We start from the raw sequence: 27,645 nt of genomic DNA, 5'->3' as shown, positions 1-27,645 counted from the left end.
GCTACAGTAGCACTAGAACGGGGATCAAGTAGTGTCAGCAGTCTCTCTCTCACCCAGTAATACACTGCACATGTGGAGGATATGTACACATCTCCTTTTCCCTCAGAATCTCACTGATTAATCCCACAGCTAAATCCTTCCAAATTCAAGTTCTAATCTGATGCTCACCAGCCCCATGTTCTGCATCCAAACACTAACCTCAGTTCTTCACCTCCTTCCCCAACTCCCACAAACAAGCATTCAGTCCCAACTGTTGCCTTCCTCCTGCTCTGACTGTGCTCCCCAGCCCCAGAAACAGAGATCCTGGCAGAACAGGCAAGACAAGCTGAGGATGCAGCACAATCAGCTTCACCCATCAGTAAAGGATTCCTGACACGGTGACAGTGAACAACAGCTGCTCAGCAGTCGCTGCCTGTGTGGAAGTTCTCTCTGTGTGGCTCAGGTGATCACCTTTCCAGTAACGGGGAAGATACTCTTGTACCACGGACCCAGGGGTGGCACATTTACAGGAGGCTGGAATTCCTTAACGCAGTGTCTCAGGAGCACACACTACAACTTCTTCCTCTGAAATGGATTCACTTACGATACTGCAGAAGTTGCACTGTTAGCAAATTTTTAGTAATGTATAAAATATTTTCCCCTGCATGCCCCTGGGAAGGATCTAATCAGCCATGGGGGTCACAGTGAGACACCTAAAATCTGTCTAGCTCCTTTTCAACAGTATAAACATGATGCTTAGAATCCCCAAGGCACAATCAAGAAATATAAGCAAATAAAACTAATTTTTGAAGCAATTCCTTGAGCCAATTTTGACATATCATGAAGCTCCCCACATCTTTAGTGTCCTGCAGTCAATTTAGGAAAAGCTTTTGTAGAGATTGACCTGTTTCACATTAGATGCCTTGGAATTTTGTCCTTGAAAGCCAGTTATCTTGAGTCTTCTTCACTGTTCCTATTGTAACAATGGGTAAGAAGATATAGTCTCATATGCTTCTATAATCAAAGTAACATATGGGACTGAGTTTTAAATTTACAAAAAGTTTCATCAGTGATAGATTAAATCAATAATTCTGTTTCTCAAGAATGGTATTTTTCACTGTTCAAACTGTAATTTCAGAATAGCAATAGATCATTTACCGTAGCCTGTGTTTGGCAGATGCATTAAGCTTCCTAACTTCATCAAAAGTCAAGTCACACAGTCTTCCAGACCCATCAGTTGTCCTTTCCACTGTATCATCGTGCATTAGAATGGCAACACCATCTGCAGTAAATTCAACATCCACCTCAACACCCGCTGCTCCATTCTCAGCTGCCTTAAAAAAAAATTTTAAAAATCACATACACAAGAGACAGCTTTGTATATATGATATAGGTACAGCTATAATTAGCTTGTGTTCTGGGAAACAAAAATAATAAAATAATAATGGTATTTTCAGAGCAAAGCAGGTTTTATCCAAGCCATTGTGAGAGCATTCATAGATCAACAGAAATATAATCTATTTTAGAGATAAAACCATAGTGATAATGTTGGGATTGGGACTGTTTCAGAATAAAAATGCAGAAAAGAATCCTGCTCACTCCTTCTGATGTAATAACCCTGGAGTCCTTATGTCATTTTCTAAAAAAGAAGGGAAGCAAATGCCTACAATTTACAAAATCTACAGGATAACAGCAAACACTCCTCTCTGAGGAAGAAGCAGCCAGGCTGCCTTAGAACACTTCATATATCCTGCTCCTGCCCTGGCTCTTTCCCAGGGACTCCTCAGGAAAACACTCGAGTGAAGTGCAATCAAGACCAATTGTTCCGAAAGCCAAACGCCCTCCTGAGAAAAGGTACAATGCACCAGAAGGACAAATGCCAGGTAGGCACTAGAGGTAACCCTCTCAGGAACACTGTGAACCCTGGCTGTGCCTTGATGCCTTGCAGGTGGGGCAGCAGTAAGTCATGGCAGGGCTGCACACAGTGAAGTTCTCCCAGTATCAGAGTTTCCCAGAACTCTGGATTCTCATTACAGATCTTCGAGGTTTAAAAAGCACAACCTATCCGAGTTGCTGTCCTCTCTGTGTGCTGTTGCTACATCAGCAAAAGACAGTATTTCATAACTGCTGTGCTGTTGAAATATCCATCAGCACCAAGGCTATAGCAGCTCCCACAAGACTCAGATCTTATCTGAATCCCCTTGGGGATGAAGGACCGACCAGCCACACAGCTTCCTGCGGATGCTGGAAGAACATCGGGAAATACTGAGGATGAGGGAGGCTTGGCCCCTGCAGGAAGGTCGCATCATCGAACACAACCCACCAGATCTCATCGCTGCCCACCAGTTTCACCGCTCACCCACCAGATCTCATCGCTGCCCACCAGTTTCACCGCTCACCCCCCAGGCCATGTGGGCTCCGCGAGGCCCCGCGGACCGTTTGGCAGCTCCGCCTCTCAACTCCACCCCCCGCCCCAGGCCCCGCCCGCCCCCCGGGCGCGCTGACCTGTCTGATGGCCCCCAGCGTGTTCTCGGGCGCGTCGTGGGCGCCGCCGCGGTGCGCGACGCGGGCGGCGGTGCCGCGGGGCTGCAGGACGCGCTGGGCGCTCCGGGCCGCCGGCGGCTCCAGCGACAGGAGGTGCAGCGCCACGTACAGCCCGGCCGGCAGCAGGCACGCCAGCGCCGGGCTGCGGCTCAGCGCCAGCACCACCACCAGCAGCGCCGTCAGGAAGCTCAGCAGGCCGTCCCCGTGGCACAGCATGGCCGGGCCGGGGCCGGGGCCGGGGCCGGGATCAGGTCGGGATCGGGGCCGGGATCAGGTCGGGATCGGGGCCCGACCCACGGCCGCCGCCTCTCCTCAGAACACAGGCGACGGCAACGCCCCCGTGCCCGGCACCACCCAATCAGCATTCGGCCGTCAGCGCCCGCAGCCAATCAACGCCCGCAGCGCCCGCCAACGGCCGCCCACCCGCGCTGAGGGCGGAGCTCGGGGCTCGGGTAATCCCTCAGGGACGGCCCCGGCGGCGCTGCTGGGAAACGCGCGGTGCTTCCGATAAAAAGGGGGTGGTGGTGGGGTGGGGGGTGTGTTTGTAGATGGCGTTAATGGGGGGGGGAAGTTCTGCTGTCGAGAGAGTCGCACAGCAGCTGTGTGTCTGGGGAGCGGCGAGGGCTTTCGCAGCTATGCTAGCTAATTAGAAACGTAGCATCAATAGTGCTTATTTTTCACTTAATTGCTGTGATTTTATGTACAGCGTTATGTATTGTATATCTTATAAAGCTGGCTGCCCACTCGTGCCTGCCCACAGGCCAGAGCCAGGGCTCAGAGCCCGGGAGCCACTGGAGGAGGAGGCAGTGCCCTCCTGCCGGGACAGAGGCTGGACAGGGAAGGTCACCTTTACCACCTGACACAAGGGTAAACAGCTGGAAAGAATCCACAGGGAAGAGCAACAAGGCAGGAAAACAGTGAAGTGAAGGCTCTAGAAACAGAATAGCAAAGCTGAGGAAATAGCTTGTATTAGATTTGTGTTAACATAAATGAGGACTTTGACCCTTTTCCTGGTGTGTGTGTCTGTGGGGGAGAATGTGAAAAAACTGACTTTGTAGCGAGAAACTCTTGCAGACCAGAGGCGGAACAGGCACCAGGCAATCTTCTAAATGGGATTTAATTTTTTTTTTTAATACCTGAGATATTTGTCACATACTGTCATAGCTGGTTCTGAGCATCTCAGATATTCTCTTCGTGGTTTTGTGCTTCTGCCAAGTGTAGCTGAAGAAAAAATCAGAGAGATATATGCATATGCATAACAAATAATGGAGTGTCTAATTAGATGTCATACATATTTAAAAAATCTTTTGATAAACAACAGCATTCGTTAAGATTAAAGATGAAGATTTGAAAAAAGAAACCCTCAACAATCATTAACATATTGAAGAGGTAACAGACAACAAAGTTGTTTTTTGAAACAAGAACGACAGCTTTAACAGCTCTAAATACTCACTGGAAATTAGACGTTTCCATAAATTTAAATTTATTTTTCTTGCACTAAGTGCTTGCGAACAAGTGTGGATTTTCCTTCCACCTGACCTGCCTGTTGGGTGAGTGTTACCTGTTCCTGGACTGGCGGCTGGCTGCTGGGAGGGAGGGAGGGATAAGGTGTCTGGAATGACACCAGGATGCTGTCCTGACAGAACCTGTGAACAGGTGCTCATGTTTATCTTCCTCATCACAGCGTGTTCCATGAAAGTGATACCTGTGGCGGCACATTTGTTGTCCTGACTATAGAAGGACTGCACTATGCAAGGGCTGCACAGCTGTGTGATATTTAATGTGATAAAGCAGAACAGACTTCACCTGCGCTAACAGGGGAACTTGTCCGGGAGAGCTACGAGTGGAAATGGTTGGAAATCAGAGCAGCAGGATGGCGCTCCATCCCCTCTCATCCCTGTGAGCCAGGGCTGCCTTTGCTGGGCGCTCGCCTAACCACGGTAGAGCTGCCCCGCGGGCTCTGCTGTGTGAAGGGCTCTGCAGACGGCGGCAGGCCGAGCCGAGAGGTTTGTCCCCAGGTCGCGGGCCGCGGAGGCGGCAGCGCAGCGAGGGGCGGAGCGGGGCGGGGCTCGCTGTGCTCCCTGTGCTCGCTGTGCTCAGCGCTGCGGGCCCGCGGCCGGGCGGGCGGGCGGCGGTTGCCGGTTGCCGGGGAGCGCTGGGGCAGCGCCGCCAAGGGAGCGGGGCCGGGCCGGGCCGGGTACGAGCCCCGCGCAGGTACCGAGCGGGGCCGGGGCTGTGCCGGGGGCACGGGGGCCGAGGCGGGGAGGGCCGCGGGGAGGCGAGGCAGCGGCCCCGGCCTGGGGCGGGCTCGGTGTCTGGGGGCCGGAGCGAGGGAACAAAGCGCCGTCAGGCCTTGCCAGGCGGTGCTGGGCTCTGGGTTTTCGCTCCGGTGGGAGCGGGCGGTGTCAGATGTGTAGGCGCTTTTAGGGAAACAAGGCTGTAATTTATCTTTGGGTTTGTTTTTTTTTTTTTTTTCATGGAAATATTGGCATCTCTTCATACAGACGTATGTATACTCCGTATCGGGACGGAGACTCACGGGAGTAAGACCCAAATGCCTCTCAGCCCCCTAATCATGAAGGCTGTTCTTTCTTTAATACCAGCGCTTTTTTCCTATTTTTTTTTCTTTTTTTTTTTCCAATTCAGCTGCAATTTTATTTATTGTTTTTTTACGTAGGATCTGTCCGATTGTCGTGGAAGATCTCAAAGGTTTAGTCTTCGATGGAAATTGAGATTATCTATAGCAGGTGTAGTTCTGTGAATCCTCGTTATCTCAACACTTGCTTTCTTCTCCACGTACCTGTGATCATCATTTTTTGGTCATATATGCAGATTCTGGTTTTACAGGGGAAAATAAGGAACAGCTTTGCAGCTTTTGTTAATGATAAGAACAAGAGAAATTGATTCGGTGTTCTGGTGTAGAATTTGTTTCCCAGAACAGAGTGATACAGAAATAGTTGTGATGTTTTCCCTTCAAGGTCTTTGAGGTATATGGAGGAGTAATGTTGTTATTCTTTGCAGCTTAGTTAACATGAAGATGGAGGACTATGAAATATTCTGTAAGAAGCATCTTTCCAGAATCCAAGAAGAGGCAATAAAAGGAGAAACTTCTTTTACTGTTCAGCACAAAAATATCTCCCTCATTCATTTCTATGGAGTCCCTGTGCTTTCCCCTCTGGTAAGGCCTTTTTTCCCCCTCTTTCCTCCCTGGTGTCCTAACTCTGCTGTTGGCACTAGCTTTGGTGTGCACATGTAATAATTCTGCTGAAGGTATCTGGGTGAGCTGTCACCTGGCCTGCTGCTTAGTGTGTTCTGAGCATTCCTAACCTTAATCTTAAAAAGTAAATGGGTAAAATATACTTCTTTTCCCCACATTGACTGCATTGCTTGCAATTTTTGGAGATTTGTTATCTTTATAAGCAGAGCACAGATGTTTGTGGTTTTCAACTGACAAATGTTATAGCTGAGCTTAACTTTATGTAAAATCATAGTGACATTTCAAATACTGAACATGTGAGTTAGTTTAACAGTGTCAAAAAAAAAGGTGAAAACAGAAAATACTGAGATGGTTTAAAAGCCTTTAGGTAAATTTTTTTTGCATGTTGTTTGCATCTTACCCTAACATATTTCTTAGGCTCATCAATTATGTTAAGTCATTCTGTACTAATGCAAACAGAGCCAAGCTGAAGATTGTTGGTAGTTCCTGCAATACTGCAGCTGTCTTCTTGTTTGTGTGGTGGGAAGTATGAATGGAGAGAGACTCTAACAAGGATGTCCAAAAATCATGATAGAAATTGCAGACTAAATGATAGATTGTCATATTCTTAATTTACAAATGGGTGGATATTGTAAAGTTGGGTAGAAAAAATGTTTGAATCCTGTGTCAGATTGGTAATGTAGCATGTAATGCTCATGGAAATTTTTTATAATGGACATTTTAAATTCATATTCATTTGCATGCATGCTAAGAAGGCATTTTGTGCATCTTCCTTTAAAAAAAGATATAATTGGTTGACAAGAAACTGGAATTTAACAGGTGCACAAAGTCTCAGATGATTCTTCTAATTGTTTTGTTCTCTTGGTTTTTTTCTGATTTACTTCTGTAATTCTGTGTTGAAATTTGCATTTAGTGATATAAACCGTATTTCTTACACTCTGTTTTGCAGCTTAGCCTTGAAAAGAAAAAGGAAATACAGCAATACAAGGAGAAAGCATTGGACCTGGAGACCAGGAAACGGAACTCCCGGAACAGAGCTTTGCTGAATCGTGTTCAGGAGATTGTAGAAAATGTCCAGGTAGTGTTAGTCCAAAGCCAGCTCATAGCTTTACAGAAAACCTCTGTTCAGAGACATTTTGAGAAAGTCCTGGGGTTTAACTCTTCTGAAATGAATAGCAGTTAACTCTCCACAACCAGCATTTGCTAGTATTTCATGCTGTGTGTCCTCATAATTGATTATTTGGTGATACTCATTGTAATGGAGGGGACCTGCTTTTCACTGCTGGTTTTGCTATATGCAGAAGACAGACCACAATGTTGCTTTTGTAGCTGTGTTGGAATCAACTAGATTGTAAGCACAAATTAACAAACCCCTGGTGTTAGAACTTGCTTTATTTGTGAGCTTACAGTGTAATCAGAAAATAATTAAAATTGCCATCTCAACAATTTGTGATTCTATTGTGTGCTTTACAACTTTACTGCAACTGTATTGTTTTCTTTGCTGCTTCAACGATGGATTTAGTAGAGGTTGAAATTGAAAAGACTATTAAATATATCTAATCAAGGAGTTGTCCTTGAAACAGTTGTAATGCAACCTTTAAATTAACCTGTTGCTTAAACAAGTACAGTTAACACTGAGTTTGTTGAGTTACCAAGGTGACAAACAACACTGCTTTGCATTGTTCACTGGAGTTTATGTGGCAACAGTCATCTGGCTTGGGGTTTGACTAGTAGACCAGGAACATACATTCAATACAAAAATAAGCAAGGTTTCTTTTTTTTTTTTTTTTCAAAGGTGTCTTCTTGATAACTGAATTGCAGCACATAGGATAATTGTAGTGTGAAAATCTTTTTAAACAAATGCTAGCTGGAAGTAACATAACATGTAATTCTTACTTAAATAAAGTTTGTTTTTCAAGTACTCAACAAATGAAAACTCATATTTAGTTGTCTCTGGATTAGTAAAGAAATAAAAAATTATTTTATAGTCCACTTTTTATTAGGAATTATGTTGATTTGTTTGTGGTTGTCCTTAGGTTAGTTTATATTTCTTGTTGAAATTTTTCAATTACATTTCTTATTTGATGTAAACATGTTTTCTTATTTTAAGAGAAATCTTGCAAGATATTTTGAAGGCATAAAATTATTAAATATATCCAAGTTACTTTAAAAAGATAAGAGCATCTTTGTATTCAGATACTTGGTATCAGTAAAAATTCCAAGTGGACCATCACTGAAATTTATATTTTAATTCCAATGACCCCTTTCTCATTGCAAAGAACTCTGTATTATATGTAATTTGTAGGAAATCAATAACAGTTCAACTAAAAATTTTTACTGGTTTTAAGATATTATTTATTTTAATATTTTTTTAAATTTATTTTTATTACTTTTTTAAATTCAGGTGAAGTTTGCAGGAATCTGAGATTTCATTGAAAATGTTATTTTTTCTTTTTCTATTTGAATTTGTAGATGAAGAAAGGACTTAACGTGAGTGATGTGAACGCACAGGAGGCTGAGAATTCTTGCCCTGACTCAGATTCAAAAGCTTTGACTGACTTCACAGCTCTATCAGATGTCAGTGTGGCATGTTCTCCTGAAAGACACGGTTCCACGGACCTGGAAAAGGCACCAGAACTTGCACCATCAGGTACTGCAGGGCAGAGGACATCACATGTGACAGAAGTAGTTAAAGCAACAGAAGAAAATGTTTCTTCAAAGCAAAGTGAGAGTCGCTTCTTGAAAGATGTCCCTTGTCCAAGGGCTGCCTCTCCTGACAAGCTGTGTCACAAACTCACGTCACACGCTCTGCAAAAGCAAGAGGGACGAGCGGGGTCGCCGTCAGATGAGGATGTCCAAGATCCATGTGTAATGAGTCTTCAGAACCTGATAAAGAAATCCAGGGAGTACATAGAGAGAGAGCAAACCAAGCGTACCTCAAAAGGCAGTTCTAAGAGGAGCATGAGTGAAAGTCATTCAGATAAAGAAAATGATGGCGTTAAAACCACCGACCCTGCGAAAGAAAGAGCAAAGCTTACAGGCAGGAGTGGCACTGCTCAGACGCTTGATAAACCCAGTCTTAATAAATCAAATACCCTTCTCCAAGGTGCCTCTACAAACACAAATAACACAAGTATGTCCTCTTTATCCAGTTTTTCTAAAGTGGACATACCTATGAGAGTTGGAACGCCCCCTTTGGTGGATTCGGATTCAGACGAAGAATTTAAAAAGAATTCCATGTTTGAGCGTGACAGTAGCATTGTCAGGAGCCTCACAGGCTCCTACGCCAAATTGCCAAGCCCAGAGCCAAGCATGAGCCCTAAAATGCACCGACGGCGCCCAAGACCTCTATCAATGGGACACATCATTATAAATAACCCTGTGAATGCCTACGAGTTAAGTCCTAAAGGCAAGGGTAGAGCCATGGATTTAATCATGCAAGATATTGCAGATAAAAATAATGTGTCCGAATCAGTGCCAAAGTTCATGGTGGACTTCAATATGGTTTGCCCTGGCAGAGTTCCTGGTGTCAACAGGAATTCTTCAGGCCCTTGTGATGGGTTGGGGGTTGGCAAACCGAATCGCCATTCCTTTGGGCTCTGGGAAAGCAAAGGAATGGTGTCGGCTACAGTGGAAGGACAGGTGGTGTTGGACAGCAGAGGGCCATATAGAGTAGAGACCAGCACTAATATCATAGCTCCAAAACTGACTGAGCCGTTTGCCGTCAGTCAGTCTGCAGTAACACAGAAGATCCCAGCTGGGAATGAAGTGAAAGCGCCTGTTTTGCCGGAAAACACTAAATCTAATTCCACGGTGGAACTCAATAAATCTTACGACGTCGAAAACCCGTCTCCGCTGCTAATGCAGAGCAAGAATGCGCGACAGCAGATGGAGACTCCAAGTGTTTCCCCAGCACACGAGCAGGTTCCGGAAAATTTTGAAAAGGTAAAACGTAGACTTGATCTGGACACCAACAACTGCCAAACAGAAACCAGTTCCTGTGTTCTGAGAGTTGGAATGGAAGAACAAGAGAAGCAGTGGTTGCAAGAACAGAAATATCCTGTGGAATCAGTTTACATTGCCCCTGAAAGTATGGCAAAAGGTAAAAGATTTCCTGTAGTTGAGGGTTGCTTCTCAGTGCTGCTTACTTCTCAGTTTATAAATATTTTATAAAAAAACCCAGTGATTGTTAGTCATTAGTGTTTCTAAGTATGTATGTATATAAAAAGGCTAAAATTTTAGTGCATGTAAATTATTTTCCATAACCTCATTATTTCTCTAATGTTTAATGACAAATTCTGAAATTCAGCTTGTTGCTTGGGCCATTTTTTAATGGCTGCAGAGTGGAGTAATTGCTGTCTTAGGAGGTGCTTGGAGTCAGAAATCTGTAATCTTGGAGTCAGTTACTTGTAACAAATACTTGATTAAACAATTTATGAGGGAACATCAGCTAAAACACTGCGCATAAATTTTGTGGATTCTGTATTTATTCTCAAGAATATAATTTGACAGCACAAATACTTAATTCCCATTTGAATCTAGGAACTGGAATTTAGTTTTGCTAAGAAAGTTGTCTTATTCCATGAGGTCTTAATAAGACTACTAAAAGAAAAGACAACCTGTGTAAATTAAAAGAAAATACCTTTTAATGGGTTGGAAATCACTATATAGGTATTTTCTTCAAATTCAAGACTCTTACATCTGTATATGTCTCTACCAAATCAAGCTGAAGTGGCATAAATAATTTTATTTCACTCAAGTAAGTGTAACAATTCTTAGGGCTATATTTTTTTGTGTCCTTATTTTAATATATGCTGAGTTGGTGTTACTGCTGTTCCATTCATGTGCTTAGCCCACCAATATGACCACGCAAATATTTTGAAGGACTGTAGTAAATTATGAGGTTCTTTACCTTCCCTTACCAGTGGAAATTTGGTATCAAGGAAACCCGATATCAAAGACATCTTTATTTTTTACTGATGATGCAGATTACTTCCAATAAAGGGTGCATGTCTCTGGCAAAGACCACATAGAAGTTATTTAATATTTGATTTTTTGTTATGTATTTTTTCAGAAGATATTTTAAAAACTAAAATGTTGGCCTTTGAAGAAATGAGAAAGAGACTTGAAGAACAGCATGCACAACAACTGTCAATTCTGATAGCTGAACAAGAGAGAGAACAGGAGAAATTGCAGAAGGTAAGGTTGAAAGGAAAGATTCTAAGCAAAGGTTGTGTGTTGTATGGAAGTTTGTCAGGAAGCAGTTGGGTTTAAATGTGTATTCTGTTGCTTTGCAGAGTTAGAAGATTAGTCTAATGGTTGAATCTTCCTTTTTGTAGGAACTGGAAGAGCAGGAGAGAAAGTTGAAAGGAAAGAAGGTTACTACAACGGAAATAGAGATTTCCAAAGTGAACATTAACAGTAGGATGGAGTTGGAGTGGAGGAAAAAAAGTGAAAGTGGCTTGCTGGAAAGTGTGCAGTCTCAGCTGGAGACAGTCCATAACACAAACTCCACCAGCATTGGTAAAACTGGGAGGGAAGAATATAGATTAAGTGTTTGGTATATTTTGTTCTACAGTGCTTGACTGGACTAGCTGCCCCTCTGAACTGATAAGTGCAGTGTTCCTGCCCCGGGGCTGGTCAGGATGCACAGACAGCTGCTGCCCTCAGCTGTGGACACCACACATGAAACAACATCTGTGTTGCGTCTTTGTGACACTGGCATTTAGCACAGATTCAGCCATCCTCAAACTGTTCCATGTACTTTACTCGTTATGTAACTGTTTCAGGGTACATTCAGGGAAAACAAGCCAAGAATAAACTCTTTTGATCAAGGATGAGGATGTGGATTTGTGTCACGTCCCAGAAGGTTCATTCCCGTGCCATGTGGCTGCACAGCAGCGGGCCAGGTGGTCACATTTGTGTAGATGGTTTAGAGGGGCTCTGTCAAGGGATCTTGACTGCAAGACAGTGCAACTATAGCTGGTGGAACACCTCTCACCCGTTCCAGAACATTATGAAGTGTTTTGTTCTGTCACGTGTTTAGCAAATCTTGCATGGGAATGAACAGAAATATTCAGGTTGCTTCTTGCCTATAATTTACCTTGTCAGCAAAGCTGCTGCCCCCAAGCTGAGTGTACACACAGACGTAGTCATTACTTTATTGGCAGAAGTGTGTGTTGAACTCTGTGTTCTGCTTTGCATGCAGGTTTTGCTCATACAACACCCAACACCTTTTCTTCGACAAGTGAAACTTCATTCTTTCTCTGGGGACCATCAGGTAGTGGAGTCATAAAAACCTCAGTATCCAGGCCAACTAATAGAATCAAAACTAGGTGGTCTCAGGTAAGGAAAAAAAAAGATACAAATCTTAAAAAACCCTCATGTTTTTCTAAGAGACTGGTAACTATAATAACTGTGTAATAAATGTCGCAGAAAATTTTAGTATCCTTTCCTATGTCAACTTTGATTACATAAAAGAACTGTATAGGATATTTTTCTCATTCACATATGCAAAATAATCATATAAAAATACGTTGCTTTTTCTAAGTTACAGTGGGTACTTTCGGCCCAGCCAAGACTTTAACAGCTTGTTTCTTACTTGAGAACTTCTGTCATGTGATTGATGTTATTTGAGAAATAATTCATAATTCTTGCTTTTTTAATCAAAAGTTTAGAAAATGTTTTTCTTTTAAGGTTCTCAGTCCAGAGATACAGATGAAGTTTGATAAGATCACTGCTGTGGCAAAGGGATTTCTCACTCGTAGACTCCTGCAGACAGAAAAACTGAAACATCTTAAGCAAACTGTAAAAGTAAGATCAGCTTTTTGGTATTATGCAGCCTCTCCTCCTCTTTGTTTCTGTTCCTGCCTTCAATTGACAGATGAAATCATGCATTTTCTGCTTTCAGAAGAATTGGGGAATGTCTGTTACATGAACATGTTTGTGTTGCATTGCTTAGGTCCAAGTCAAACAAAGAATTTGTGTCCTACGTGTACTGTTCGTAATAACTGCCTTCTTGTGAAGGATTATGCTTGGTGCTTTATCTTATGTTCTCATCTTTCCCAGGATACTGTGGAGTTCATAAAAAATTTTCAGTCTGAAGCCCCACTGAAAAGGGGAAGTGTGTCAGCACAAGATGCATCCCTTCATGAAAGAGTAATGGCTCAGGTGACACAATTTAAACCTTTTTTTTTTCCTTTCCTAGCTATTCTACTTTTGCAATATAAATACCTAAAACCTTGATAGTGATTTTGTTTAGAGTAAAAAATTTTAAACTATGACTGTGAAGAGAGGACTCCATTTTTGTGCTGATACAATGAGAGATTTCAAAATTACAAAGAGTTTTGCTTAGTTTGAGAAGAGCTTGATGATGAAAACCATGGGCATGTTACCTCAAACAAATATTTTATTAAAATTTTAATTGTTCTTTCCAGCTGCGAGCTGCTCTGTATGACATCCATGACATCTTTTTTACAATGGATGCATCAGAAAGGATGAATATTCTGCGTCATGATCGTGAAGTTCGGAAGGAGAAGATGCTCAGGCAAATGGTGTGTTATGTTCCAGAGGATGTGAACTCTCTTAAGACTTTGAGTCTGAATCATTTTACATTTAAGAGATTCTTACATGCACCCTAAAATATTTCTTAGATCTAAATTGTTCATGCTTTTGCAAGTAACTTTCTTCAGTATCTATTTTTTTATTTATTTTTTTTTTTAGGATAAAGTAAAGAGCCCAAGAGAGCGAGTGACACTTTCAACAGCTACACAGAAATCTCTGGACAGGAAGAAGTACATGAAGTATGTGCTGCTCTCCCCTTGGGATTGGGGGGAGGGAGGCAGGGTGCAAAATGATGAGTAGGAGACATAGGAAATAGGGACAGGAAGTTTTTGGAGTAACAGCTTTGCAAGCTAACATCTCTCCTAGGAACAATGAATAAAAAGCTGTCCAGGTGTTTGGAGTCTTGCTAGTAGTATTTTGCTCTTACTTTTAAGAGACTTCTTGTTTGTACAGGAGAAAAATATTTGTTCTAAGTAGTGCATTTATGCTAGATTCCAGTGGTGGGTGCGTAGTTTGTGGTTGAATTTGCAAATTGTAAAAAGTGCTGCAAGTGATTTTATCAGTTTAAAGTGCCTGGCAATAGAGATACTTGATAGAGTATCTCTAGCAGAGTTTTTTGGGGAATGGTAGCAGGCATTATCCTGCAACACAGTGGGCTGAACAGTTGTATTACACTTGCTCCTACACTTGAGTAAAGAAGTGATAATCTGTAGTACTGCTCTGACACATGTAGTTCCTGTTGTAGGCATTCTCTGAGTGTTTCTGTTCAAGACCTGGATGATGAATTTTTAATTGAAATATGTTTCAATACTTTTGTTTCTCTAGGGCTTCAGAAATGGGAATACCAAGTAAAAAAATAATCATAAAACAAAAAACTCCTGAAAGCCGGTGGGTGATGGTTACTGGTATTTGGATGCTTTTAAGAAACTGTGATTTTGTGATCTGTATTTCTGGTTTGCCATCAATCAGCTCAATTCCTGGTATTATTATGATGGGCAGTAATGAAATCTGATTGAGCATGACCTAAGAAAGGTGTTTATTAGCTCGTTAGAAAAGATTTGTTTTCTTCAGAGTCAGAAATTATTTCTTCTCTTCAGAAATTATTTATTTATGGCTTTAAGTCTCTGTGCTCAGGTTCAAGGTTTTTCTTTGAGATAGACTGTTAAGCTTCAGTTTGGCACTATTACTTTTCCTAATACCCTTACTTTGCAGTGAATCATTGATAATGCTTATCTTTAGGAAGCTGTCAGGAAAGAAGTGGATCTCTGTTGCAAGGAAAGTCCTTGCTCCTTGATTGTGTGATTGTTTGCTTAGATCACAGAAATTAGTGTTCAGTACATGCTGTTCAGAAAGATAGCAGCTACTCTTTTATGAGGCCTATCTGCACCTTTTTCTAGTATAAAAAGTCAGATACCTGGCATCCCTTAAAAACAATTTTTGTCCCATGTTTACCCAAAAGCTTTGAAGGCATGCTGTCTACTCATGCAGTTCAGTCTTCAGTGACTAGTGTGACTCAGTCCTTTTTTTCCTGTATGTCCTTATCAGTGACTAGGAACACAGGGCACTGTTCAAGGAGTTGTACCTGCCCTTTTTTTTCCCCTTTCTTTGTTTTAAACAGTGGAAGTAGGAATTCTGTTTTGGAATTTTAATTCCAACCACTTTGCCTACACGTCATGTGCATTACAAAGCCTGTTAGCCTTGCTGAAATTTGTTGTGTGAAACATGATGCATAATTCGGTATTCCTTGTGAGGTTTTTATTTTTAAAGGGAAAAAGCACTAATAAAGGTTTGTGTTTTAACAGCATACTTCAACCAAACCAAGGACAGAATGCCCCAGTTCATAGACTGCTTTGCAGACAAGGGTAAGAGCACAGTGTGTTTATAGCCTAAAGATGAAAGTAAATGCAAAGCACAAGAGTACAGTGATTGCTCAATAAGATTTATACATGCTGGTGTAACTGTTGTTCAAAGTAAAATTAATTACTTCTCCCAGTATTTTGAGACGGTGATGAAGCTTCGTTTGACCTTATACTGCAAGAAAATACTTAATGTTGTCACCCTCTTGTGTATGTCTTCATTTACACTGTGTTCCAACATTTCTATTTGTAACATTCATTTCATGAAGCTTTGCTTCCACTTAATGAAATATGTGTATTTTTATATGTTGACTGTAAGGTCACAGTGTCTGAACGGAATCAGTTTCTTGAATAGAGTTTTACAAATCCATTCATGGGGAGATGTTTTCCTACTTAATGTATCTATGTAAGACATAATAATGTTGATAGAAACTGCACACATACTTAGGAGGAGGCTCTGTGGGACATTGGCATGGAAACATTTTTACAAACAGTTTGATAGTGTCTCATGTTTTTCTATACAGCCTTTCAACTTTGTTGCAAGTGACTTATTAACTCTTTTATATTTAATTAGAACCTTTAAGACCTCAGTGAATGGGGTTGAGCAAAATAGAAAGAAGGCCTCAGAGAGCAGAGTGTCTAACAAGGCCGTTTCAGGTGTGTAGAAAATCGGTGCTTGGATCTTATAGTAAATAAGTTACTAGTATCTAGACAAAGTAAATGGGCAATATATTGTTTTCCTTTCCTTGCGCACCTGCTTTGCTATGTCTTAAATCTAACCTATCTCTTCAACAAACACGGACTGGTAACTTAACCATCCACTTTCTGATTCTATAAACATAGTATATAGAATGTGCTGCACAGCTCATTTGCTTTCACTCACCAGATGCCCAGTCATAAAAGAGGTTGCCAGACATATTCACTGTAACTGTTGAGAAACTGATAGTAGCCAAATAGACTTGAATTAGAATCTCGTGTCATTTGAGTCTTAGTTCTGTAGACACGTCTGTTGAAAGGGCAGGAAGGACAATTCCAGACTCATCAGTGGGTGTTCAGTCATCATACAGTCCTAAAATTCTATATATTACTGTAGCATCTTGCAGGATGTTTGAGTCTTAATGACCCGAGTTTAAAAGTAGAGTATTCCTCTCCTTGCATATGGAGACGATTGATTGGTTGCCTTTTATTAAAAAGATTTGATAATAGTGCTGAACCTCTCTGTTTTCAGACTGTTCAGGCATGAAGGGAATAAAACACTATGAAACATCTTACACAGTTTCTATTTTTTAATCAGATTTTAAATTTCTTAAGTGACAAACCTCAGTTGATCAAAAGGTAAAGTTTTAAAGGTTTTAAAAGTGTTTAAGATCTGGATTACACATTTTTTCTCAAAAGAGAATATAAATATATATAATATATAGGGTTTTATACTCTCCACAAGGCAAGTATAAAAATTGGGAATTTTGGGGCTTAACGAGGCAAATGTGTAATGTAGGATTTTGACTGTTTTCTGTAGTGATCTGAATTATCTTTATGTATTAAGTATCAAACCTTTCCTATAAGGGAAATTCTTATTCAGTGCTACCCCAGAACAATGCTGGGAAGGAGTATCTGCAAGTTTTAGTGCAGTGTGTTTTACACTGTTCAAATGTGATGTTTTCCCAGATACTACTTCGTGAAGTCAAGAGAAGTGGCTACAGAAGGATGTATAGTAAGGCAGTATGCATATATATATATATAACATTTTAGAGAGAAGGGAAAATAAAATAGCAAACAATGAGATGATAAATTAAACCCTCGTTATTTTTCTGCTGTCAATTCTCCTGGCAGTGCTGTCACCACTGAAGTGGAGCAAGGCAGTTGTTCTGTTGTGTTCAGTGACACTGCAGAAAAATTAGCAAAAATAATAAATAATCTCCCTGAAATATAAAGAAGAAAATAAAGTTAGCAATATAATTTTAGCAACCAGAGGTAGCCATTAAGGCAAGTTTTCATCTGCAAGTTTGCAATAATGTATGCTATTAACTAGTAGTTGAGAGTGCTGAAGAACAGGGACTACACATTCCTATTCATTTAGTACAAGTAATCTAACCTATTTCTAAAGGAACACTTAATAGATGGGTAAAATGTGACTAGTGAAAGGTCTGGCAGTATGACTACCAATTAAATTGTGCTTATTAGAGGGGCAAAAAGGGGAGGAGGGTTAGTAGAATAGAGCTGCTATAAATATATTCAATTTAGACATGAGACAAATGTTCTAAGAAAATAATAATATACTCATGCAACTTTTTTCTTCGTTCTCCTCATTGTTGTTTTAAATTCTGTCTGCAAAGTGCTTTGTAGCTTTAATACCACTGCGACTGGGTGTTGTCTTTTTCTGGCAAGAAGGCATTTTGTTTAGGAATCAACTGGCAATCCTAAATTCAGTTTTTGTTGTTTTTTACTCCTTCAATCCAAAGTTCTGTGCTGAAGACAGAAGTACAAACTTGTGAATCAGTGAAAAGTCTTATTTGCTGATTATTTTTTTAAATTTAATTAGTTTAAATAGGACCAAGATGTTCAGTCAATTGCCTGCAAGCCAGGCCAGGCAGTGCATTTAATGGAGTCTGATTTTGTTAGAAAGAAGATAGTTGAAACCAGGTTGGTCCTACAACTAGACCTGTTCATCTATGTTTCTACCTGGTTTCTTCTTCTGTGGAAAAGAAGTACAGGGCATGAGGCATGTGGAGTGTTTGGGTGGTGGCAGCAGTTGGCCAAGTGTGGTCTCTCCCGCACTGTGTGAGGCTGAGCAGGGCGGTGTGAGGAGGTGTGTGCTGTGAGGTGTGTCAGTGTTCAGACCAGCACTTCAGGAAGCCTCAGACCTGCCGTGTGAATAGCAGGTCTGTCCTTTGTCCCAGGAGAGAGAGGCCTCATGTGATTGCCCCTTGCCACTGGAAAAGGTTGGGTGATAATTGTATTCAGAAAGACTGTCACTTTTTTAAATGAAATTTGCCTTCTGCAGTTCCTTAGTCTGGACTGCTGGGGTTTTTTTGCACTTCCATATACCATTACATAATACCCTGTTATTTGTGTGAGATTTTTATATAGCTCTCTTGAGGCGAGTTAAGGGGTAGTGTTAAATCTCTAATAAAGCACCATGCCTGTCAGCTTGGTTGTCCTACAAGATCACAGGTGAGCTGAAGAGTCCAGCACTGGAGAGTGCTGGGCGGGTGAGAATGCCTTTTATGTAGTGGGAACCTGTTGAGGTGTGAGGGATCCTGCTGTGGTGAGGTCTCTGGGCATTTCCAAAGCTTCTTTGCCCTGTGCTGACTGTAGCCGTTGGACACCTGTAAGTAACCACTTCAGCTCTGACCAGGAGCAACTGAAGAGCCTAAAAAGGACTGGCACTTCTTTGTCACATTCATTTACTTGCCTGGTAGTCATTTCTCTTCCATGGCTGTCTTCCATTCCCACCGCTCTGCACCCTGTGGTACAATTTTCACTGCTGTGTGTAAATGTTTGCTCACACTGCTGCACACTCTGGGTAACTGCTTGAACCTATTGAATGCTGAGTTGTGCTACTTTTTAGCAGCTTGCAGTGCTGAACCCTTATTACTGGAAGATACTTGTGCTATGCATAGTACAATGTGGATTTTTAATATATGTATGTGTATACTTGTTCCCCGTGTAAAGACTTATTTATTATTTTTATACTTGAGAAGCCTTCCTTTTATAAGGGCTCTGCCTGATGGCCTTATTCATACTTCACTTCTAATTCTGGTTGTCATACTGACATATGGAAACCTACAACTGTTTCTTGGTTTAATTAACGTGGCAGCTGGGGAAAAGGAAAGTTATCTTAAGTATTTGATTTGTATAATATTTTTTTAATTGATAGATTGTTTAAAAGTAGTGCTTGGCATAGTTAAACTTATCAGCCATGTAATTATTGTCTTGGTGATGTGACAGTTCTTTTAAAAACGTGTGAATTGTAGTTGTAGATGTTTTAACAGTAGCAGAAAACACTTTGGAATAGTTACTGTGGAAGGCAGTGTTATAAAATGTCATAACTTTCAAAACTATAGGTGGTTTTTCTAAGGGATTTTGGATGTAATATTATGTAATAATATTTTAAAAGTAATCACTGTATACATACTACTGCTTTAAAAAAATTTTCCTAAACTTTTTCAGCTATTTTCTTTTGATAATCCTGTTACAAAATCCAGCACTATTAATTGTAAAATGGTAATGTTTCTGGTTATTTTTAGGAGCATATGCAGGAAGAACCCAAAGAAAGAAGCCAAATGTTGTGACAATTTAAGAAGACAGCACTCACTGGGATAAACTGACTGTTTTTTACTGATGGCATTCTCAGCACTGATTTTAAATATTGCATCTTCTTTACGTATATGTATATTTAGAAATTATAAACCTACTTTGTCATTTTCAGATGACACATTAATACAATCATATTGAAGTAATAAAGGACTTTGAAGTTCTAATACTTGTGGAAAAATTGCATGTTAGAACTTATTATATGTTAATACTAGTGTGTACACATTCATAGTCTTGTTTATTTAAAGACGACCACAGGGCAGCATGAAGGTAATTTGTGACTTTTTCACACTTTCTAATTCTTGTGTCTGATATATGCTTTTGCATTACTTAAAATTGCAATTTCTGTGTATGATTGCTACCACAAGTAAGTCATGGGTATATATTTAGTTTCGTACCATAAAGTTAAAGCAGCTAAATGGGAAAAAAACCTCCAAACTTAAAAGTGAACTCTCACATCAGTGAATTTGTCACCAGCCGTTTTGAATGTACTTTCTGTATGAATGAGATTTACTTCAATTGCAGTACTAATGACCTAAAATGTTTTGCATTTCTGCTAAGCTGGACAGACATGGATCCAGATTCAGTGCTGGGCAGATGGACCTACTTCATTGACTAAACCAAAACTGTGCATTTATACTTGTGATAGATCAAATCACCACCACCAAGAGTCCTGGGATTTTTTTACCCTGATGTCTACTGCATTTTCTGATGGAAACAACATTTGGCCACGATGGAGACCTGTATGTTCTACAAAAACTCAAGAAGGCAAGATTTTAATTGTTTTACTGTTTCAGACTTAAATAGTAATTTCAGTCCGTAATAGTAATTCGGATATGTTACATTTCACTGATGACAGTTGCAATTTTTCCTAAGCAATTTCTCTTCTACCGTGATCTAACAGGCCCTTGTACTGAATTCATGATTTGGGGGAATGGGGAATCCCTACCAAATCCCAACAAAATCTTTCATATTTATGAATATCTAACATTAAATGATCATGCTCGTGTTTTACCTCAGTCTTCCAACTGATGGATATTATCCATCAACTTGAGGGGAGCATAATTCTATACCTGCTTTTAATGAACTTGAGACGTGAGGTTGACAAAGTTTTAGAGAGAAAAGCTCTGCTTGTGTTACCTCAGCAGTAGAGAACTGACTGCCGGAATGTGAAATAGGTTATATTTTGTTATTTCCCAGTGTTGATATAACATACTAACTTTGGAGACTTTGTAACGTGTTGACGTGGATATAAGAGAAAAAAGACTGAAAATTTCATTGTGTTAAATAGTCAGCATGAAAGAGGAACATTAATGGTGAGACGAGGATGGTACCTTCATGAGCAGTGATGAGTGATTGGCTTGCTTGTGGCACCAGTTATAGCTTTTATCTGCCACCAAGTCTGTCCTCTGCAGATAGTGACATTGTTCAAAACAGGTGTGTTATACCATGCAGTAAGTTACCCAAATTGTGTACTTGGAAAATGGTAAAAATGCTGCCCAAGCACTTTGAAGAGTGACACTGCTCAGTGGCTCTCTGCTGTGGCATTTATTTGAAAGCCTGGGGCAGGAGGCTCCCCTAAAGGTGTAAATTTTAAGTTTTCAGCAGTGTAGGACCTGCCTCCTTCCTTCAAATGCTGTGGTGCTTTAAAATCTCAGTTGTAGTACAGAAAATGCCCAAGGCAAGCTTCCTGCTCACCCAGTGGGCATCACAGCCCTGTTTTGGTTCTCAGCTTTCCTTAGGAGTGAAATACATCGCAACAGCGGAAAAATTAACAATGGCAAGAGTAACCTGTGTCATAGGAGACAAAAGGTGCTGTTGGTATAGGATTGATGGTTTTAAAGAATGTTTTATGTGGTGTATTTATTATTAGCGTAGGCACTATGTTGAGCACAAATAGGTTTAGTGTGTTAGTAGAAAGGAATGTTTGCTTTCTGCTTGGGTTTCACATCTAAACTTCTTTGTCTTTAAGCATGCTTCCACTGTGTAATAAAGCACTGTAGCACAAGGTTTGTTTTTTTTTTTTTAACTTTCATGAGGCCTTTCTCTTGGCAAGTGCCAGACTTTGTTTTTGTACTTGATGTTTTGTATTTATACATATTTATCTTTTTATTTTCTGTGAAATTGTGATACCATTACAAAAGTCTATTTATTTTTATACTTTTATTTCGTTTTTCACCAGTCTTGCTTTGTACTTAAAGCATTCTGCACAATAAACTTTGAATCTTTAACAGGAACTGCCTGCCTTGTCCTTTTCCCGCCGCTCCCCGCCCGCCCTCAGGCGCTCCCCGCTCTGAGGGGCGGGGCGGGAAATGGCGGCGGAAGGCGCCGCCCGCCCGCGGCGTCATGTGATGGGCGCAAGATGGCCGCGTTCCCCTGGTGAGGCGGTGGGCGGCGGGGGACCGGGCGCTGCCTGTTCCCCGCCCGCGCAGGGGCGGGCGGCGGCGGGCGCTGAGGGGCTGCGGGTTCCCGCGGAAGGGCGGGGGCAGCCGCCATGCTCCGCGAGCCTCACAGCCGCGGGGATGAGGCGGGGCGGCCCCCCCGTGTGCCAGTGGGGGAAGCTCCCTGTCGAGCTCTGTCCCTGGGGTTCGGGGCCGCTCGGCCTGAGAGGGGGCAGCCACTGCCGTGGGACCGCAGCCCGGCGCTTCTCTCCGTGGCGCTCGGAGAAGCCGGAGGGTGCAGGTCAGGTTCATGTATAATGGGACACGCTGGTGTTACATTAAGCGCGGATGCAGCTCCGCGGAGGGGCGGAGGCGCAGCTGTGAGCCGGCGGGAGGGCACGGCCGCTGGCCTCTGCCCGCTGCTGTGGGCTCATTTTAACCTGTAGTAAGTAAGGCAGTTCCCCGAGGGCCGCTGTCGTTGCCCGGTGTGTTGTCACGGAGCGTGTCCTGTTTGCAGCGAGGCGCCGGTGCGGGGCAGGAGCGCTCCGCCCGCCGCCTCCGGGCGGGGTCACTGCGGGAGCGCTGCTACCACTGCTCGCTGGGGGAGGTGAACATCTCCTGCAGCGAATTTAGCTTTACTAGCACAGTTTAATCTCTGATAGTTACCTTTTGCAGGCTCTTTAGAAGTAGACACGAGTTACTGACTGAAGAGGCAGAGTCAGCTTCTAGCAACGTGCAGTATTACTGCAGGAAAATGTGGGGGGTACAGCTGAGGAAGCTGCACTAAAAAGAATAACTCATAATCTGGTATTTGTTATGGAAAGGAAGAATAAAGCAGGCACTCTGACAGACAAAATAAAAATATTTTCATAGTTAATTTTTCTTCAAACTCTTTCTTGATTACAAACAAGCTGGTTTTCTCTTTGTGGAAGACTCACTCTCCTGAGTCTATTGTGCTTTTAATACATGGAATATATCTTAGTTTTGGTGTGGCTGATGGGTTATAGTCCTGAGCAGACTAGAAATCAAGCCTATTGTGGAGTCAAGAAAAGTAATATGCAACAATTGGCATGAGGATGCCAAAAGGTTTTCCCCATATATACACTGTCATGCTGAAAATCATCCAGTTCGCTCTTTCATATTATTGTGTGAGCAAACTTTCATGTTTAATAAAATGCAGAAGTAATTAGTGGATTTAAGTATTGTAATTTAACCAGTTGAGGTTTTATAAAAACATCAGAGCAATGCTTTTAAAAATAAATTTACTGGGATATGAAGTACTTTAAAACTTGAATTTATGTAGCTAAGAGGATTCGAGGGTGTAAGGCAGCAGTAACGTGTTTGCTAGCTGTTGCAACTGTTGTTACTTCCTTTGAGTGCAGTGATTTCGGTGGAATCAGTGTGTGGTCAGTTATCTTGCAGAAACAGAAAGGAATAATGTGGTGCAACTCTGGGATCTCCAGCAGTAGCAAAATAGAGCAGAACAAAGCAGAGCAGTAGGGATGCTGACAAACTAATTCTTACACAGTACAGCAATGAGGTAACCGGCTGGTAAGTAGGTCTGGTAACACTGATGCAGAAGTGGCCATGAAGGAGTAATGAACCAGAGTAAGATGTTTCCATCATATTGTTCTGTCACATGGAAGATATTGTCATGCTACAGGGTTTAGCTATTTTTTAGCTATTTTTAGCTATTTTTAAGCATTACTGCATGCTAAAAAGCTGGTTTGCATATCAATTGTCTGCATACTCATCGGTCTGCATATGAGAAAAAAACCAGCACCTGTTGGTGCTGAAGAATTGTGTGAACATAGTGTTTGAATTAAAAAAAATATTGGTTTAAAAATTTGTTAGAGTAATAAAAAGAATTGGCACAAATATGAAGTAATTTAAAACTTAGTGCTACAGTGCTATGTGCAAATATTTAGAGAAATTGTTTGGGGTTTATGTTTAATACGCATATAGTGACAGCTACAGTCACTTGTGGGATGTGTTTCATTGTATTACCAAAGCCAATATGTGTCTAGTGTTGTTAAAAGGCTCTTTTCTGTTTTATGTGCCTGGCTTGTTTGTGCTCCCTGTAAGCTCCCTGTAAGCTTTTTGAAGCCCTTGCTTTAGGATAAGCCCTGTGTCCGGGTGGGTGTCCTGTCTCGAGAAGGGGAGATGTGGAGCGAGGCTGGTTCTTGTGCTGCACAGGGCTCTGTGCTGAGCCTGGAGCGTGAGGGAGGCCCTGGGGTTTGTAGGGTGGCTGGGTGCTGGAAGAGCTTCAGTGACCTCAGGGTGAGGAGGAGGGCCAGCAGTCTCAGGGAAAAAGATCATTTACCAGGAGGAGAGAGAAAGCTTGGCAGGCTGGCAAGTGTTGAAAGCACAGGTACGGTGATGCTTGTGCGTGAAAAAGGTTGAAACCCACTGTTAAAGCAGCACTTGAAGCAGGGGTGTATTTTGCAGTATGCACGGGGGATGAAACTCCAGCTTGGCCAGAGTCTTATTTCCTCTGGGAAGTTGGCTGCACTGCACTGGCCAAGAAAGGAATGCTTAATCTCCTTTCCCTGGAGAGTAAGCAGAACGTAATGCCAGAGCAAGCTTGAACTTGTCCCTGTATTAGCTGCGTTACAAGCTGTCTTATCGCTTGAATAGCCACTTGTAAATGTACTTTTTTAAAGACTTACTTGCAGGGTGAACAGCTCTTGTTCACTCCCACATGTGTATTAGCCATGTGCACTTGCCAGTGTGCTTGCACTCTAATTAGAGTGCTGTTGATTTTGGCCTGGCGGTGTGCCCTGGGAGTCGTCAGCAGTAAAAGAAATGCTACAATTAGGTAGCCAGAAAGAGTTTGAAAGATTTTTCACCCAGATGCTGATTAACCCATGAAGCAAATGAGCAGGAAAAGTCATTGAAACATGGGACAATAGCAAAAAGAAGACGAACTGGAGATCAAGAAAACAAAAGGAATAAGCATGTGGATTTCACTGGACTCTTGCTCTCTATCACGTTAGATGTCAGAGTTTCTCCTTGGAGTAGCACAATCATAAATTATCTAATTCTTAATTATTTTTTAAATGAAACTGGGTTTTGGGGGGTAAGTAGTATTGTAGAAGAGCTGGCTGCTTGACACTGCTGAAATGCTTCCTAATGAGTTAGGTCTCTGAGTAGGAATGGAATTATTTGAAAGTTTGGATTAGTTTTTGTGGGAAAGATGTGTATTACATGGGGGAAGTACTGTTTGTTTTTTTAGGAGTCTGATTAAAGAATTCTTTGTGTAACCACTGATTTTACCCACTTGGCTGAGGTGGTAGTGTGTGCTGTAAACATTCTCATGATCCTGAATGAAACAGGAAAGAACAATTAGCTACTATTTATATTTACTTATTTTTCAACATGCATTTCTTTTTGTAACTAAACATCTATATGGACATAGGATATGTTTCTCTCTTAGTATGTGATTATTTATATGCATATATAAATAAACTAGATATGCATATATCTTTGCCTTTACTCTTGCTTTTTAAGGCATGCAAGATCAAGAAACTATGCCTCAGAATCTGAAATGTGCAAGCTGGAATCTGTACCCTTGGATTTCGGTGATTACCATCCACTGAAACCCATAACAGTGAGTTTTTTTGTGCTTTTGGAAAATGAATGTGAATTAAAACTGATTGTGTTCCTCGTTTTGCTTTTGTTCCTTTAAAATTAAAAGGCTTTGAAGTTGGTGGTGCTACTTGTGAAGTTGCTTCCTATATTAGTGGCCTGTTATTTTAAAGGCATCAAAGTTTATTCTGTTTGTCCTTTACAGAAATTTGCTGGTGCTGTTATGTGTCAAAACCAATCTCCTTCTGACAAATATAGCACTCCAGCCTGTGGGCTTTCTTGGTTGCATTAAATGCTGAATAATGGATAAATTTAAAATCAAATTATTGCATTACAAATAACCTGCATAATTGCTTGATATAAGATTTGGGTTTTGGGTTAACTTCCAGTCAGCTGTGTGCTTTAAAACATTTATCATTTCTTTAATGTATAAGAGGCTTTTAAAGATGTGGATGTGCAAAAAAAAATCCACCTTCAAAGAGACGATAGTCATCAGCTAATGAATGATAAATGGGCAGCAGCTTCTGCTCAGGAAGGTCAGGAGGGACATAAGACAGTGGACTTACGAGTGGATTTGATGTGCCAGGTTTGAGTCTTGAGTGTCCTGCAGGAAAATTCAGGATGAAACTGCTGGAGGTAATCAAGTAGCAAGAAAGAGGTTGGAGGAGAGGGATAAATCTAATAAAATAGAGGAGGGGTACTAGAAAGAAATTTAGAATGGTTGTTACAGTTCTGTAGACCTAGAATTGGAAGGAAAAAAAAGTAATGGAAATGCTATTGAAGAGTGAGTGCCTCCAGATTCAGGGGAAGAGGAGGTGCTGCAATTTAAATGTTGGTGCTTGCTCTAAAGAGTTTCTTTGATTTGTCCTCACTTTTGTTGCAACAGCACCATTTATGTAGCACATATTTTTGTGGTTTATTAAAGAAAAGAGAGGAAAGAGAAAGCTCTTTTGTTTAGTAGCTTTGAACTTTTTTTTCAGGTTACTGAATCCAAGACCAAGAAAATGAACCGGAAAGGAAGTACTTCTTCTACCTCCTCTTCTTCTTCTAGTTCTATGATGGATCCATTGAGCAGTGTATTGGATGGCACCGACCCTTTGTCATTATTTGCAGCAGCTGCAGATCCTGTGACTACCACTGCTACCATGGTAACACTACAGGCAGTTATTTCAACTAAATAAAATTAAAAAAAACCAAAACCAAACCAAATCGCGATGCCAACCATGGAAAAAATATGTTTGTCTCACCAGGTTAATGCAAACAGGAATTATACTGTATTAATAGAATATTCCTTTTTATTTACTTATTTTTATCCAGTTTATGTTGATGTATTTATTTAAATATGGATTATTTTTTTTTAATATTGTAACTTTTGGAAGGATCAGCCAGCACTTGAAACATGCAGTTGACTTTTATCAGCCTTCTCTTCTTTTTCCAGATTTGTATTTAACATTTGCAGTAACTTGTTCTCCCCTCCTAGGATGGTACACGAAGGAAACGGGATAAAGATGACAGCTCAGCAGTGGGAAGTGACTTTGAACCATGGTCCAGCAAACGTGGTGAAATCCTTGCTAGATACACAACAACAGAGAAGCTGTCTATTGTAAGTGGCAGTTTGTCCGGTTTTATTTCTTTCTACTAGACCTTTATTGGATTTCGGATGTTGCTACTTTGTAATTATTACATGAGTAAATACTGGTCCTCTGAATGTCAGTTTTGATGTTGTAGAAAGCTGTACCACGAGCCCTCACTTCTAAAGATTGTTTTGGAGCTGAGTCCAAAAGTCTTTTGATATATAGGAGCCATCACTCTGTCTTTTTGTAACAATACAACTAACTTCTGGTCTTCTTCTAAATGATTAGAGGCTTAATTAGCAGTGTAATTACCCTATGCATACTTGAAATGCTAATGAGTACTGCTGAATAGTCTGCTTTTTCTTTTTCCCCACAGAATCTGTATATGGGATCTGAAAAAGGTAAGCACTTTCTTTTACCATAACAGAGTTTGCTTGAGGTAGGGTGCAGTGACAGGTTTGTGGTCAAGAACAGTTGAAATGGGTTTTCCTGCCTCCCCCATTCTGACATTTGTTTGGGTCTATGCTCTTTTGTGGATAAGACTACTGGATTTTTATGCTCTTTTGTGGATAAGACTACTGGATTTTTACTTAAAACAATCATTTAAAACAAGCCACCCAACCACCTTG

The 27,645-nt window shown here is 41.2% G+C and overlaps 3 protein-coding genes across 14 annotated transcripts in view; 2 read left to right on the top strand and 1 right to left on the bottom strand.

Annotated features, from left to right (window-relative positions):
- Positions 1-2,863, bottom strand: part of GDE1 (glycerophosphodiester phosphodiesterase 1) — a 6,712-nt gene extending 3,849 nt beyond the window's left edge. Inside the window, exons 1-2 of the mRNA XM_017813400.1 lie at positions 2,485-2,863; positions 1,138-1,313 (exon numbers count right to left, since the gene is read on the bottom strand). Coding sequence (XP_017668889.1) covers positions 1,138-1,313; positions 2,485-2,739 — 431 coding nt within the window. The 5' untranslated portion in view covers positions 2,740-2,863. The remainder of the gene's footprint in view (positions 1-1,137; positions 1,314-2,484) is intronic.
- A 193-nt stretch (positions 2,864-3,056) lies between these two features.
- On the top strand, positions 3,057-21,706 carry CCP110 (centriolar coiled-coil protein 110). Of its 10 annotated transcripts, XM_017813381.1 has the most exons (18): positions 3,058-3,912; positions 4,026-4,073; positions 4,208-4,529; positions 5,201-5,270; positions 5,545-5,701; positions 6,690-6,818; positions 8,213-9,842; positions 10,815-10,939; positions 11,080-11,263; positions 11,949-12,085; positions 12,437-12,553; positions 12,809-12,910; positions 13,177-13,293; positions 13,463-13,542; positions 14,129-14,191; positions 15,106-15,165; positions 15,734-15,816; positions 19,407-21,706. In XM_017813381.1, the coding sequence occupies exons 4-18, from the start codon at positions 5,245-5,247 to the stop codon at positions 19,457-19,459; spliced, it is 3,063 nt and encodes a 1,020-aa protein (XP_017668870.1). In that variant the 5' UTR covers positions 3,058-3,912; positions 4,026-4,073; positions 4,208-4,529; positions 5,201-5,244; the 3' UTR covers positions 19,460-21,706. The 10 variants fall into 10 exon arrangements, with proteins under 10 accessions (XP_017668872.1, XP_017668878.1, XP_017668879.1 ...); XM_017813386.1 differs by adding an exon at positions 16,825-16,870 and having other exon boundaries at positions 3,058-4,529; XM_017813387.1 differs by adding an exon at positions 16,825-16,878 and having other exon boundaries at positions 3,058-4,529.
- A 56-nt stretch (positions 21,707-21,762) lies between these two features.
- CUNH16orf62 (chromosome unknown C16orf62 homolog) overlaps positions 21,763-27,645 on the top strand; it is a 50,355-nt gene continuing 44,472 nt past the window's right edge. For 2 of the 3 annotated variants that reach the window (XM_017813377.1, XM_017813379.1), the window contains exons 1-5: positions 21,944-22,155; positions 25,365-25,464; positions 26,423-26,590; positions 26,923-27,045; positions 27,393-27,417. In XM_017813377.1, coding sequence (XP_017668866.1) covers positions 21,968-22,155; positions 25,365-25,464; positions 26,423-26,590; positions 26,923-27,045; positions 27,393-27,417 — 604 coding nt within the window. In that variant the 5' untranslated portion in view covers positions 21,944-21,967. Of the gene's footprint in view, positions 21,853-21,943; positions 22,156-25,364; positions 25,465-26,422; positions 26,591-26,922; positions 27,046-27,392; positions 27,418-27,645 lie in introns of those variants that run through there. The other variant, XM_017813380.1, reaches the window with a different exon arrangement.

Source organism: Lepidothrix coronata, unplaced genomic scaffold (genome assembly GCF_001604755.1).
Source record: "Lepidothrix coronata isolate B3197 unplaced genomic scaffold, Lepidothrix_coronata-1.0 Scaffold41, whole genome shotgun sequence".
NCBI lineage: Eukaryota > Metazoa > Chordata > Aves > Passeriformes > Pipridae > Lepidothrix > Lepidothrix coronata.
Note: the sequence above shows the minus strand (reverse complement) of the source record. Positions and strands in the feature narration are given on the sequence as shown.